Source organism: Populus alba, chromosome 5 (genome assembly GCF_005239225.2).
Source record: "Populus alba chromosome 5, ASM523922v2, whole genome shotgun sequence".
NCBI lineage: Eukaryota > Viridiplantae > Streptophyta > Magnoliopsida > Malpighiales > Salicaceae > Populus > Populus alba.
In genome coordinates this window covers 2,053,930-2,069,911 of record NC_133288.1, presented here as the reverse complement: position 1 = coordinate 2,069,911, position 15,982 = coordinate 2,053,930, and the positions used below count along the sequence as shown (strand labels likewise).

Below are 15,982 nucleotides of genomic sequence, written 5' to 3'. Positions count from 1 at the left end.
TCTGTACTGCCAACGCTAATTATTGGACATTTTTACTGCCTTTGATTGTCCTCCTTCTTCCTTGATGCCCCCCCAGTCCCACCTCCTATTTCCGTTTTTCACAATTATAATGGTATTTTTGTATTTCGGGATATTCGGTAATATTAATAATTCAAAATATTAGTTTAAAAAAATATAATATTAATTCAAACACAAATATAAACAAACTTAAATTTATACAATTCAAATCTCAAATACAAATAAAAAAATATAAGTTAAATCAATTTATTTTTTAAATCTTAAATACAAACTTGAAAAATATAATTGAACGGAATAAAATTACGATTTGAAAAAGTATATGGCTACATGTTAACAAAAAGATATCTTGTTTTTACCAGTGAAGTGGATTGCGCAAGTGGACTGCTGGAACATGTCAATATATATATAGTATGTTTTTAAGAACATATATGTAATATCGGTTGAGATCAAGTTAAATAAAAAATATATTTAATAGTTGAATAAAAAAAGACAATTCTAATCTGTTAAATTATTTTTTTATTAAAAATCATTTTCAAATGTTTTTTATTTTAATATATTAGATTTTAAAATAATGAAAAGAATTTCTTTTATTGAATTGGGATATTTGAAAGAATAATAATAATTGCTTTTTAACATGTTTTTTTTTAATATATTAAAATAATATTTTTTTTTAAAAAAATTATTTTTTTATATAAACACATCAAAACCATTTATAAATAAAAAATAAATAATTAAAAAAATTATTTAAAAAAAAAAACAAAAAAAACAAACTTTCCTACTGAAAAAACACTTCCCATGAGGAAGCTTGTGAAATTGGTCTCCAGATGCATGCCTGCTACATTACGGCAGCCGTGTGAACTCCACGGATGAGGTTGAATGTTCGTGGGCCCCTCCCTTACGATGGCCCGGGCTAGCTGTGTGTAATTAATGTTTATTGTTTTATATATTATATCGATATCAGTAATAAATTTAAAAAAGCATTTTAATATATTTCTATAAAAAAAACAATTATTATCACCCTTTTAAATACTTCATTAAAATAATTTAATATATATTTATTAAACAACGGATTACCGCCCGAGTCAAAATGATGATTTAATTCGACCGGCACCCTCATTCCCCCCTTAGAAACCCCTAGCGAGCTTGCTTAGCCTAACCAGAGGCCGCCTGCCAGAGTCCTTCCTTCCAGATAATCATAAAACATTCAACAGAGATTTTGTGCTAGGAAAAACTCCCAGAAAGTAAGCTAGGGACTTCTCTTAATGATATGCTATCAGTGAAATTTTGGGATCTCGGATCCGCTTTAACTCAGTAGAAAGCAGCTCATGAAGTATTGCTTCAAATATCATACATAGGCAAGTTAACTTCACTGTCAAACTTAGGAGAGATGGATTGCAGATCATATGCGATTCATGCTGTGAATATTATAACAAAATGATACTATACTAGTTTAAAGGATTTCATAGTCATATATATACACCCTGAAATGCCACCAGCTGTGGATTTCGGATTCCTTTGTAAGGTTCCAAGGCGCAGGCATCACTCATGCGAAGCTGGCAACAATGGCAGCAGAGCTGTCCTACTGTTCAAGCTTCAAGGTAGCATATTTGGATAACAGCTCCTGCATGAAATTGGTTAACTGATGTTTAGAGACAATTTCAATTATCTTAGTTATCATGAACTTATCATGTAAATTGAAGAATACCTGATCTTCAGCTTCCATCCCCTCGGCGTTTTGCTTCTGAGCCCACTTCTTTGCATTTCTTTCCAGCAAAACATATTTCATCACCTGCAACAAAAACCAAATCAGTGTAGGATCAAAACAGTTTACCGAACTCCTGAGAAGCGTTTTCCTTTTGCCATCCTATGTGCAATTCATGATGTTACGAGACTGAGACTGTACATCCAGTAATTTTGTTTTGGTGGTCTGGGATAGGTAGAACTCTGCTCTGGCTTCCTCCTGGTTCAAGCACCGATCAACCTGAGAAAATAGAAGGAGAACGAATTATAGGTTGTTACATAAACATAGAATTGACTTCTTTGGGATGCCAAAGTTTCAAGCATTACTGACCTTACGCAGGTAATTGGAGAAGGAATCACCCCAAAACCACCACTCCAAAGATAGCTGAGAGTAGTAAGCAGCAGCTTCTGCTAGCATTATCTGCTCCAGTTTTTCATAATAGTCGGTGGTTCCATTCCCTCCAACCTCTAAAAAGAAATCAAGTACCCTCTTTAGTAGGTTCCGATCAATCTGCCCCCCTTCACGCTCTTGAATGATCTGCCCGTAAAGTCATATGCAGGGTTAAACCAACCTCAGAAAGAAGACAACCCATTATGAAACAACCAGTGAATGCTAACTGACCAGCCTCATCATTGCTTCCTGCAATTTACTGAATAGCTCATCACAGACCTGAAAATAAGATTGGATATGATGCTCAGCCAAATTGTGTAAGAGAACAGAAGCAAGAATAAGAACTAAACTACTTCATGTAGTTACTTACCAAATTGCAGAAGTAACATCTCATGGAGTCAGCAGGTGATGGATGTCTTTTCCTACGGATGTAGAAATTATCCAGGTCTGCAAAGGTTTTTGACAATTCCTTATGCTCCAGCCATAATCGCGTGATTTCTGTTAAAAGTTCTGTACCATGTTTGTCCATTAACACTGGAAGTACCTGAAAGAGCATGCAAGGATGGAAAACAACGGGATGTGTTCATTATTATATTCATTGCACTTTGACAAAGATGAAAGCAAAAGAAATTGAAACCCTTCTCAACTGCCACGTCTCATTTCTCCACTTTTGTAAATTACAAAGACCACCAATCTAGACTAAGCTAGATAGCAAGAGAAAACAAAATTGGGTATGCATAATCATGAGTAAAGCATCTTGCAAAATTATCCTATGCAATAAGTTATAAACAAGAGAGCATGTCCTAGTGAGAGTTTCTCATACTTTGACATTCTTAGCCAACACATTAAAGATACTTGAGAGCCAATTCTACCAGTGAAATTATGCAGAAGCGAAGAAACTGACAGAATTATTGATTATATATGGTAGAAATCTCACCCTTTCTTGAATTATCTCACTTAAACAGTTCGTATACTCCTCATAAACCTTCCTTGTGCACAAATTGTATACACACCTATCACAAGTGTTAAGGATATGCCAATTCTCGGCAACTAAAATCACATTCAGGAATATTGATTTATCTCGTCAAGTAGAAAAAAAAAATCAAGATATCAAACTTCGACATGTAAGTAAACCATATTGCAGGATACTCATAAGCAATCATTTTTTCCGCAGGTGTAAATGGAATCACAGGGTGTCCATCCATAATCATCTTCTTCTTCGTAATTATATCATCTATCTTCTTTAGCTTCTCATTCAACATCATGTCAGCATCCATCTTCATTTAGCTGCAGTCGAAAACATTTAAAATTGTAATGATCGCAGTTCAAAATCAAAGAAAGAGATAGCATGCATATCTGTATTGCACTCATCCGACTATTTCTCATTTTCCTTTTAAAAATAGAATTTCTAAAGTCTACAATAGCATCCAAAACCCTTTGAACAGACTAGAAAGTTTCTGGCGTTGACAATTAAACTTTATACCAAACAAACTACATCCAAGGTCCTGCTCTAATTAAGACCTGAAAAAGGAGTACACGTGTAGTGAAAAATATCAAGAGACTACTGCCATAGGAGACAGTATACAAGCACACATTCCAGAACTAATTCAAGATTCAATCAATATCCATAAAGCATGAAACTTTAGGTGACCCCATATACCAAAAAACATACAACCAGCAGTGTCAAGCATGTTTGGAGAGATTAAAAATTGGACATTCACAGCCAGACAGAAAAATCGCAAAAAAAATACTCAAAGCAAGGAAATTTACATCACCCCACATGCCCCAACACAGAAAGAAACACTATCAAGCTGGTTGGAAATCTTAAGAGATTACAAATTAGAAACTAATTTCTTTTCCTACGTTGCACGCAAAACCCCATCACAAATTTTGCACCTTTTGACCATCAAAATTACAAATTGTAATTGTAATAATATTCACTAAAACCCACGTGATCAATGGCCAAAAACAATTAAAATACGTTCAAGAACTACCTGGTTAAGCAAAAGAGTGAAACAAGAATCAAATGCAGCAGAGAGAGAGGAAGTGAAGAAAAAAGTGGGGTTTGCATTATACTTATAGGGAAAGCAGCTTGCAGGGGAAGTTGAAGGGGAAGGTGGGGCTTGCATATACTTGTAAGGAGAAGCCACCTTGCAGTGAAAGTTGATAGGACATAGGTCCATAGACCATAGGCTGTTGTTTCTTATGTAATAATTGTTATACTTTTTAAAAATATTTAAAAATATATTAAAATAATTTTTTTTTAATTTTTAATATTATTATATTAAAATTATATTAAAAAAAACATGTTAATTTGATATTTTTTCATATACAAAATAATTTTAAAAATAATTTGAATTAATTTAAATAAAATTCAATAAAGCATAAATAATGATAGCCATAGTTGTAAAAAACTACTTAAATGAATTCATTTGATTCAAGATTCAGATTGAGAATTAAGTGGTTTAATATGTAAATTAATTTATAAATTATAATTTAAAAAATAAAAATATAAAATGATTTTATTTTAAATAAATTTTTAAACAATGTTAATTTAATTATATATATATAAAAAAATACAATTCAAATAAAACTTGATGTAAACCACATTTTGGGTCAATGAATTACTAGATTGGCAAGTCAGACAAAGTCAATTTTTTATAATTATGATAGTAAAGGCTAAGTTGCTTAGTGAAAAATTGCACTAAAATATAATATGTGTTTAGAAATGTGGTAATTTTTATTTTTGTGTGTGTTTTAAAAGTGCATTTTATTTGAAAAGAAAGACAAATAGTAAATTGATATTTTTTTAGTGTTTTTTTTATAATTTTAATGTGTTGATATCAAAAAATAAATAAAAAAATCTAAAAAAAAATATTTGATGTATTTTCAAGCAAAAACTATTTTAAAAAACTATTTTACATCACAATACCAGACATACATGATTCAAATTGAGGAATAAATGGTTTAAACCGTAGATTAATTTATAAATTATGATTTAAAAAATAAAAATATGAAATGATGTTGTTTTAAATATTTTTCTAAACAATGTTATTTTAATTATATATATATATATATATATATATATATATATATAAATTTAGTAAAACTTGATGTAAACCATATCTTGGGTTAATAAATTACTAGATTGACAAATCAAGCAAAATCAAGTTTTATAACTATGGTTGTAAATGCTAAGTTGTTTGGTGAAAAGTGGCACTAAAATATTATGAGTATTTGAAAGTGTTTTATCTTTTATTTTTATATGTGTTTTAAAAGTGCATCTCATTTGAAAAAAATATTAAATTAATGTGTTTTTTGCTTTTTTATAATTTTAATGTCTTGATGTTAGAAATAAATAAAAAATCTAAAAAAAATTATTTAATGCATTTTGAAGTAAAATTATTTTTTTACAAATACTTTATATCATAGTACCATACATATTTGTAATGAATACTACAAACAACTTCCTCTCTGTGTCTTTGACTTGAAGTTGAAATATTTAAATGACATATTATACTATAACTTAAAATGCGTGAATTTTTTTACTATAGAGGCAATTATTGTTTATGCACACACAAATTACTATGAATAGAATTGTTCTGCACTATGCATTTGTTAAAATTTTATTTTGGTCCTTAAAGTTTTTTTCTTGATGATTTAATTCTAATTAAAGGCCAATTGATTGTAATTTTTTAGGAAAAGGTGGGGTTGAAAGAAGAGGGACTATAATGAAAAAGGTGTCAAACACGGATGGCATGCCATAAGTTTCAACAACAAATACACTTTGATCCCCAAACTTTAAAAATAACACAAATTATACAATTCAGTACCTCAATATTTTTCAAGTTTAATTTTTGTACAAAAACTTATTTTTATTATTTTTTAGTCCCTGACTAGACAGATGAGAGAAAAAGGTAGTCGAATTACAGAAGTAGTAAAAGAAAAATATCGTTGATACCGATTTAGGTCATCAAAACAGTCAATATTTGTGTCAAATGGTTCCAATTGATGATGAGAATTTATATTAAGTATTTTTTTGCCCTAAAAGTCTTTGAAAATACATATACAAGCTCAATTTGAATTTTGGTTTCTGGTTTATTTTAGTTTTTGGGGTGGTTTTTTTTTTTCCCAAGATAAGTTTATCATAGTTTTTAATGTTTTCTAGGTTTTTATTCAAGCCACCTGCCCTAAATGAAGCAAAAAAAAAAAAATAAAGACCCAATCGACCAATCCTTTTAGGGCAAGTCTAGGCACGAGCCTTGAAGAAATGGGCTAGTCAGGTTAGTCAGGCCCAACAACACCTAGTTTTTTTCTATTTTTTAATTAATGCTTTTTACTTTATTTATATTTAGATTAATATCTCTTCTCTATTTTATTTTGTTTAAAAAAACCTCTTTTAAATTAGTTACAAAAACAGGTGTTTTGAAAGAAAAAAAGTTTGAAGCCCAATTTTCCAATCATCAGAATATTTTTTTTCAAGTCACCCTACCCCAAATGCAGCAAAAACAATAAGGGCCCAGTCGCTTCATTTTTCAACACAAGTCCAGGCATGAGCCTTGAAAAAATGAGCCAGACAAGCTAGCTTGATACAAAAGCGCCTGGTTTTTTCTGGTTTTTTAATTAATATTTTTTTATTTCAATATTTTTTATTTTATTTGTATTTAGATTAATAATTCTTCTCTTTTTTATTTTGTTTTGAAAGCTTCTTTTAAATAACAATTATTTTTTAGTTATATATATAATTTTTGAAAAAAAAATTCTTATTCATCTATAATCTTTTATAATTTTTTTTAATATTTTGTATATATAAACTTTGTTTTGAAGAGGGGAAAAAATTTATTTGCAGATAACATATTGCATAATATTTTTTTATTTAAATAATTAATGTGTATTTATTTATATTATCATTTAATTGAATAAAAAACCATTTAACTACTTAGAAAATTTTTATATAAACAACTTAAACCATTTTTATATAACATTCTACAGAAAAGTTTTGTGCTGGGAAGACCCCCAGCATGTAATCTAGGGAGATTTGTCTTGACCATATCCTCTCAGTAAAGTTTTGGGATCTAAGATCCCTGCCACATTAACATCAGAGTGTTTAGATTTGTGGTTTAGCGTATTTTTTAAAGTAATACTATTTAAAAATATATTAAAATAATATTTTTTAAAATTTTTAACAAACATATAAAAAAAACTAAAAAGTATTATTTAAAAAAATAAAAATACGGTTCAACTTTATCTCCGCGGCACACCACAAATACAAACACAAATTACTCGGTAGAATGCAAGTAGAGAAGTTTATATAGACAAGTTAAACCATTTAACTGACTTCATTGTCACACTCAGGAGAGTTGGATTGCAGATCATACGCAATTCAGGCTGCTGAATATTATAATAAAACGATACTATACTAGTTTAAAGGATTTCATATTTGTATTTAATTATTTAATTATTTTATTTTATTTGTGAGGTATATTCAAAAATGAGTTACAACATGATGTATAGCGGGGATAGGCGGAGCTTGAGCATCAAGTAAGGTATGATCAATGAACAGTGGGCTGGTAAGAGATAGTCCTCTAGCTATTTCGGACCACGAGTTCATAAAATAGATTGCAGAAGTTCCATCTCCTAAGATATGGTGTAAGCCAACTCCAAGACATACTCCTCCACATTTAAAGAAGGTTGCCTGTTAGTCGTGGCGGAGCCAGAGTATTTAAAATGAGAGTACATATTAATAAATAAATATTATATTATATAAATATATATTAAAAATCAATTCAAAACAAATATATTAATTTATTTAAAACAAAATTAATTTAAAAATACTTTTAAAATAAAAAAAGTTACATTATAATTATTCTCTTTAAATTTTCATAATAAAAAACATATTAATTCATCAAAACTCATTTTACACTCCATTACCATGTAGCGTGCTGTAAATAATACATGAATATGGATTATCATTGATAGTTTAAATTTATCATGATAGATCATTTTTAAAAATAAAATAAATAGTTTTTTTCTTTTTTTTAAACCAATCTTTAATTTTGCAACTATCAAATATTTACTCATTGACAACAATTGAAATATTTGCTTGTTTATCTCATGAAAAAATTTAATTTCATACCGTAACCAATTCAATTAGAAATAATATAATTTTTAATTAATTCAAAATAATTAAATCAATATCAATTTTTTCAAAAACAATTCAAAAAAAATTAAAGAGGCAATTGCCCCCTTAATCTCCAATGTACCTCCGCCACTGCTGTAATCATAAAAGAAAACACATTTTTCAAACTCAATATAAATCAAAAAAACTAAAAAACTAGTTTTTTTCATTTTCAAGATACAAAAAATAAATACTTGGATTTGATTTTTTAGGTTATTTGTGGTGATAATAGTGACTGAGAATTGAAATAAGATAAAGGTGAGAAGAGTAATAAAAAAAAATTGAATTTAGTATTTTAAACATATAAATTCAATTTATTTGTCAATTACAATAGAATTAATTCCAAACAACCTCTGAATAAAACCATTATAGGCTGAATATGTACCATTATTAAAACCTCAACTACACAGTCACCAAAACACTCTTCTTTTCTCTTCCTGTCATATTGTTTGTCCTCGATTTTATGCCTTGCGTAGTCTTGAAAAAATAAGGCCTTGAACAAAAAAATATTTGGATATGATATTTTGGGTTATTTGTGGTGTTAGCAGTGAAGGTGACAAGGATAATATAAAAAACAAGATAAATTAAATTTAGTGTTTCAAAACATATAATTAATTTCAATTTATTTATTAATTAAATTCAAATTTAATACTATAATTAAATTCGATTACAATAAAATTAGTTTCAAACAACATGTAAATAAAATTATTAAGTGTGATGTTGAAAAAAAACACACAACAAATGAAGTTATACCGTATAAATCATGAACTTGCGAATTAGAAATCGTAAAAGAGCTTCTTGAAGAGTTCCATGTGATGGCTTTCTAGGCAAATAAATATCATTAAGCTCCCATCATTATTTGGGCATCGAGCAATGTATGCCATGCCTTCGAAGCCAACAATGGCGGGCCCCATAAAATAAGGTCGACCCCAACCAAAATCAGCATCATATATCGGCATTGTCATCCAACTCACAATATTGATGTTTGGATTACTAAATGTGTGTGGCCCTCGCTTCAAAGCTTCTAAATCAGTCTGGACCTGCAAATAATCAATGGCTAATCTCAAATATTCATTGTCCATTCTTTTCAATGCTCCACGGATTTTTGCTATGGTATCCACCAATGGCTTTGATTGGATTTCGCCTGATAAACCTAAAATTGCTGTTGTGAAAAGAACATTGCCACAGTATCCGGCTGGCAATGGTGGGTTCAATCTTGATCGCCCATCTGTTGGAATGTGTAGTTTTGTTGCTTGGTCGTTGGAGATTCCACGTGCCTTGCAGGTGCATTGCCAAATATGTGCTGCTAGGGTTTCAAAGGTGCTATAGTTGATAGTGCCATCACCAACGTCTTTTCTAGACTTGTTTCTTAGGGTTCGGAGTTGATCACATGTGATTGTTAGGATTTTTGCACAAGTGGGTTTAGGATTTGATTGGATTTCTGGGGTTTGGTCACCGGAGATATGGGTGTTCAGGGGAGGAGGGGGGTCGTATTCTACGTGATGCATAGCAGGGATAGGCGGAACTCGAGCATCAAGCAAGGTACGGTCAATGAACGGTGAGGTGGTAAGAGATAGTCCTCTTGCTATTTCAGACCACGAGTTGATAAAATGGATTGCAGAAGTTCCATCTCCTAAGATATGGTGTAAGCCAACTCCAAGACATACTCCTCCACATTTGAAGAATGTTGCCTGTTAGCAACATACACAGCACGTAAATCATAAGCAGAAAACACTTTTAAGTTTCTAAAACTCAATACAAATTTAAAGAAAGTTCTTTTAAAAAACTAAAATAATACTTTGTTTCTTCTAAAAAGATGTCAAATTGCAAATAGTAATATATGCATATTAATTTATTAAACTTGTTTTCCTATCAAAGAATGGGAGATGCAATGATTGTACGTAGACAATGTAATTAAACACATTAAATATGGAAACTAATATATCTATTGTTATCTCAACGTTCAAATAAGATCTGAGTGATTCAAATAAATTATTTTATAATATGCTACTTTTCATTTCAAATCTAGCATAAACCCTAAAAAATCACGCACAACACAAATAATTTCAATACTTTTGAATAAAATCCAAAGACAGCATCAAAAACCTTACCTGTAACAGTAGCAGAGGATAGGAAAATATGTTTGAACGATCAACTTCTGGAACGAACTGCAGCATCTCAAAGTGGGGAGTAAAATCCCCCAGTTCATCAGTGGTAGAGCTTGTTTCAGCCTCGACAAATAAAACCCCTTTGGAGTTGCACAATATCGACATTCTACCATTTTCATCCTTCTCTAACCTCCCTGCCATATGGTAGAATGGCACAAGAGCCTTGCTCAGAGCCTCCTTGAGCACTTGAGGGTTAAAAAAACTGCAAGAATCATTAACTGGCTTGTAGAAGTATATTGTTGGGACGTGTACAATTGGCACCAAGAGGTCCAGATTTGAGCTCCATAGGCTTTTTTTTGGTGTCTCTTCGGCAGGACGTACAATAGTTGACTCTTTTATTCGAATATCAACTCTTACCATCTGCACAGCAACAAAATCCTGTTAAAGACCTGTTGATATATATAAGTTGTTTAAATTGTTGAAAATCAACTCCATGTTCTTATCTTGAAAGAGAAAAATAGAGAGAGAGAGAGAGAGAGAGAGAGAGAGAGAGAGAGAGAGAGAGAGAGAGAGAGAGATTCGTCATACCTTGGGGCCCTATACAGAGAATAAAATTACTTTTAGAATTAGGGGGCAAAAAAAGCTTCGTCCCCACCCTCACGCACTCAGAGGAGGAGGAAAGAGGGGCTTTTGTACACAGTTGGTGAAGACGAATCCTATTTATAGACAAACAGCTTAACATATTTTCTTTAACGTTTTAGAATTTAGAGGGAAAAAAAAAATGAAAGTGGGAGTTATGAATTTGAAGTGTCAGACAAAATATAATATTGCAAGTCATGCAAGGTGTTCTCTAGCTACTTCTCCGACAAATCTTAATTTCACATGGATACAAATCTTAATTAATAGCTACTCGGGAATCACTATATATTTTATGGATATAAGATGGTCATGGAATCCATGCATTTAATGCCCTAGATCATTATCTCAGTTGTGGTTGCACCGGGAACGACAATATCTCCTATCGACACCACATTGGTAGTTGAGTTTAAATGATTGTCCTACTCCTACATGTTGTCATTATCCATGCATTTTAAGATAACAAAAAATATTTAGAAATTCTCAATATTTTTTATTCTAGTAAAAAGAAATTTAAATTGAATTAACCCTATTAATTTTATGGGTCTAAATATTATAGAATGTAATTATATAGGAAATATTGTAGTCATATTCTTATGTGGTAATCTCTACCTTTACTATTGTATATTGCCCTACTCATATATATAGAAAGGGTTGGCTAACCTATTAGGTTAAGCCTCCTAATTATTCTCAATTTGGTATCAGAGCCTCCTAATATTTTCTCTCTTTGCAGCCGGCCCTAATTCTCTCCCCCATGGACTCTCCTCCTGCTGCCGTTGATCCAATCTCTCCCTCCACCGGTGATGCATCATCACCGGCCAGCCCTCTTCCTGCTGCTGGCTCTGCCGTTCCTCTGCCTCTTATGGGAACACAATCTACAACAATGGTTCCCCTATCAAACACCCACCATGTTGTGTCGTTGAAACTTACGAACACAAACTATCTTTATTGGAGAATGCAGATGAAGCCATATCTCCTTGGTCAAGGTGTTTTTCACTTTGTTGACGGCTCCTTGCCGTGTCCTCCATCTCATATGATTGATGCTTCGGCTGATTCTTCTTCTGCCATCAGCCCCTCTTTTCTTCGTTGGAAGCAACAAGATCAACTTATTTTGAGTGCTCTACTCTCCTCTCTTTTCGTGGATGTGCTGCATCTTGTAGTCGATTGTTCTACTTCGCATTGTGTTTGGGGCACGCTTGAGAAGGCACTTGCCTCTCCATCTAATTCTCGGATCATGCAACTACATGGCTCCTTTCAAGACCTTCGACAAGGTGATGCATCGGTTAGTATGTATATGCAGCAAGCCAAATCGTTATTTGACGAATTGGCTGCTGCTGGTCGCCCAATGTCCCTTGAAGATTTCAATCTCTATGTGTTTTGTGGACTTCGCGGTGAGTTCAAAGACTTGGTAACTAGTCTCATAACCAAGGCTGAACCGCTATCGTATGCTGATCTTCATAGCCATCTCCTTATCCACGAGTTTCTGCACAAGAACTCTTTTCACTCCATGGCTGTCGGTTCATCCTCTTCATCACTACTGTCTTCTTCTTCTCTGCTGCAGCAGCCACCATTGCTGCCAACACCTCCGAATTCTGCTTATTATGCCATGACTAATCACAGCCGAAACAGGGGACGTTCTAGAGGTAATTGGCGCTCAAACACCAACCGATTTCAGGCCCCAAACAGAGGTCACTCCGCTGCAGATTGGAGGCAAAATCAGTGGCAGAACAGGCGCACCTCTGCTGCAGATTTTCGGCCAAATTAGGGGCAGTGGTCTGGACATGTCCGCTGCCAATTATGTTCCACTCCTGGCCATTCAGCTCTTCAATGCTATCAATTTCGCAGCAGCACACAGCAGCCCTCTGCTCACCTTGCTGTTGCGACTGATTCTGCTGCAACGACTTGGTTTCCCGACACCGGCGCAAATCAACATGTGACGCCTGATCTTGCAACTCTAACTGATTCTGCTCCTTATCTTGGTAATGATTTATTGCATGTTGGTGATGGTAAGGCCCTTGACATATCCCATGTTGGACATACTACTTTATATTCCCCCAAACGCTTGTTTACATTAATTAATGTTCTTCGTGTGCCTCACATTACCAAACCGTTGTTATCTGTTCAGAAATTCTATCGTGATAATCATGTTTATTTTGAATTTCACGATTCTGTGTTTTATGTGAAGGATCTCGTCACCAAGGAAGTTCTTCTTTCCGGTCGGAGTCATGATGGTCTTTATGTTCTCTCCGAGTCCTCGGCTACGTCAGTTCCTCAAGTTTTTTGGTCTCCTTGCATTTCCGCGACTGCCGACTTGTGGCATCGTCGTTTAGGTCATACAACTCCTCGCATACTAAATTTGTTAGTTTCTGATAATAAAATTATTTGTACGTCTAAACGATCTTTTACTCAATGTCAAGCATGTCCATTAGGCAAGTCATCCCGTTTGTCATTACGACCGACGGGTCACAAAACTTCTACCCCACTTGAATTAATTTTTAGTGATGTTTGGGGTCCTGCTCCAATGTTTTCTTCTGATGGTTTTCGTTATTTTGTTATCTTTGTTGATGCACACACTAAATATATCTGGTATTATCCGCTTGTTGCGAAATCTAATGTATTTTCCACGTTTCAACGTTTTCAGACACTTGTTGAGCGTCAGTTTTCTCTTAAAATTAAATCTGTTCAAACTGATTGGGGTAGTGAATATCGTAAATTAAATACATTTTTTCAAACAATTGGTATTCATCATCGATTAATTTGTCCTCATACTCATGAACAAAATGGCACAGTTGAACGTCGTCATAGACATATTGTCGAAACTGGCCTAACCCTCTTAAGCCAGTGTAATGCCCCATTGCGTTTTTTGGAACTATGCTATGGAATCATCGGTCTATCTTATTAATCGCATGCCTACTCCTGTCCTTCAAAATAAATCTCCTTTTGCGTGTCTGTTTCATCGCACTCCTGATTATAATTTTCTACGCACTTTTGGGTGTCTTTGTTTTCCATTTTTACGTCCATATCATGCTCATAAATTAGATTTTCGGTCTTCTCCTTGTGTGTTTTTAGGCTATATCTCGTCTCATCTTGGTTATCGGTGTCTTGATTTAGAGTCCGGTCGTGTCTATGTCTCCCGTCATGTTCGTTTTCATGAATGTGTCTTTCCTTTTAAAAAGTCTGAACAGGTAACAACACCCCCGGTTCCTCCCACTCCACCTACCTATCTTCCATCACTGCAACCCCCTTCCTGTTTTCAGCCTCTTCCTTCCCAACTCAGCAAAACACACAACCCACCTTTGCCCCTTGCCGCAACCCCCCAGCTTGCTCCCCTCCCCGTTGATTTAGCCGACCCTGCCTCACCACCCCACACAACCATACTATCACCACGTGCTTGTCTTTCCAATGATTATTGTGCAGGAACAAGTTCTGACTTGCAGGATTCAGTTGCGGCACAACCCCGCACCTCCCCGGCTTCACCTCCTGGTCTGCAACTTTGTGTTGATCTCTCCTCTTATCCTCTTCAGCACATTCCAGGTACAGGTGCTGCTACTCCATGTCCCGCTGCTCCTAAACACCCCATGGTTCTTCGTCCGAGACAACCCAAGACAACGCTGATCACCACCACGGCAACCACCTCTGCTGCTTCCTTCAGTCGGGTAACTTCTCCTCCCTCGCATGAGCCACTTATTTTTCCTGATGCTAACAGATATGAGGCGTGGCATAATGCTACGCGAGAGGAAATTCAGGCCTTACGCGCAAACAGAACATGGACTTTAGTGCCATTTCATCCGTCCATGAATGTTGTTGGTAGCCGATGGGTCTACAAAATTAAATGCAGATCTGATGGTAGCATTGAGAGGTATAAGGCGCGCCTGGTTGCTAGGGGCTTCACTCAGCAAGAAGGTATTGATTACTCAGAAACTTTTAGTCCTGTTATCAAACAGGCAACAGTCCGCTTAGTGTTCTCCATTGCAGTTTCGAGTGGTTGGAAAATTCATCAGCTTGACATTCATAATGCATTTCTAAATGGAGTCCTTGATGAAGAGGTTTACATGAAACAACCTCCAGGTTTTGTTGATTCTGCACTCCCAGGTCATGTATGTCGATTGCATAAATCTCTATATGGGTTAAAACAGGCTCCGCAGGCTTGGTACACTCGTCCGAATGATTTTCTATTATCCATTGGTTTCCGTGCTTCTAAAGTGGATACCTCATTGTTTATCTTCTCGGTTGGTAGTGATATTTGTTATATTTTGGTTTATGTTGATGATATTCTGCTTGCGGGTAATAATGGAACTCTGCTACAACGACTCATTCAGCTACTGAGCTCAGAATTTAAACTTCGAGATTTGGGTGATGTTCATTATTTCTTGGGTATTGAAGTGCAGTGTACTGGTCTGGGACTTATGCTTTGTCAACATAAATATACACTTGATATCCTCACACGAGCTGGTATGTTATCCTGTAAACCAGTTGATACTCCTATTTCGGCATCCAAAGCCACCATTATGCCGGATCCATTGTTTTCTGATGCTACTCGTTTTCGGCAACTTGTTGGTGCTCTCCAATATCTCACTTTCACACACCCGGATATTTGCTTTGCTGTTAACCGGGTCTGTCAATTTATGCATGCTCCTACAGAATCCCATTGGGCTGCCGTGAAACGCATCTTGCGTTATCTCCGTGGTACGGCATCACATGGTTTACATATTACTCGCAGCTCTTCCTTTGCTTTGCACGGTTTTACAGATGCAGATTGGACAGGTAGTATTGAGGATAGAAAGTCTACAGGTGGTTATCTTGTGTTCTTTGGTCAGACGCCAATTTCATGGAAATCGAGTAAGCAACGCACTGTTGCTCGTTCTTCGACGGAAGCTGAGTACAAAGCCTTAGCCGATTCCATCTGGCTTC

At 34.4% G+C, this 15,982-nt stretch overlaps 2 protein-coding genes across 2 annotated transcripts; both read right to left on the bottom strand.

Moving 5' to 3' along the window:
• Nucleotides 1–1,120: 1,120 nt before the first annotated feature.
• LOC118047647 (cullin-1-like) lies at nucleotides 1,121–4,276 on the bottom strand. Its single transcript, XM_035056995.2, has 9 exons — nucleotides 4,144–4,276; nucleotides 3,299–3,436; nucleotides 3,087–3,162; nucleotides 2,520–2,693; nucleotides 2,381–2,428; nucleotides 2,090–2,296; nucleotides 1,922–1,999; nucleotides 1,724–1,807; nucleotides 1,121–1,639 (listed from the first exon to the last, which is right to left on the bottom strand). Exons 2-9 carry the CDS (start codon nucleotides 3,430–3,432, stop codon nucleotides 1,598–1,600), a joined length of 843 nt encoding a protein of 280 aa, XP_034912886.1. The 5' UTR covers nucleotides 3,433–3,436; nucleotides 4,144–4,276; the 3' UTR covers nucleotides 1,121–1,597.
• A 4,719-nt stretch (nucleotides 4,277–8,995) lies between these two features.
• Nucleotides 8,996–11,123, bottom strand: LOC118047646 (shikimate O-hydroxycinnamoyltransferase-like). Its single transcript, XM_035056994.2, has 3 exons — nucleotides 11,024–11,123; nucleotides 10,439–10,855; nucleotides 8,996–10,018 (listed from the first exon to the last, which is right to left on the bottom strand). Exons 2-3 carry the CDS (start codon nucleotides 10,853–10,855, stop codon nucleotides 9,104–9,106), a joined length of 1,332 nt encoding a protein of 443 aa, XP_034912885.1. The 5' UTR covers nucleotides 11,024–11,123; the 3' UTR covers nucleotides 8,996–9,103.
• Nucleotides 11,124–15,982: the final 4,859 nt, after the last annotated feature.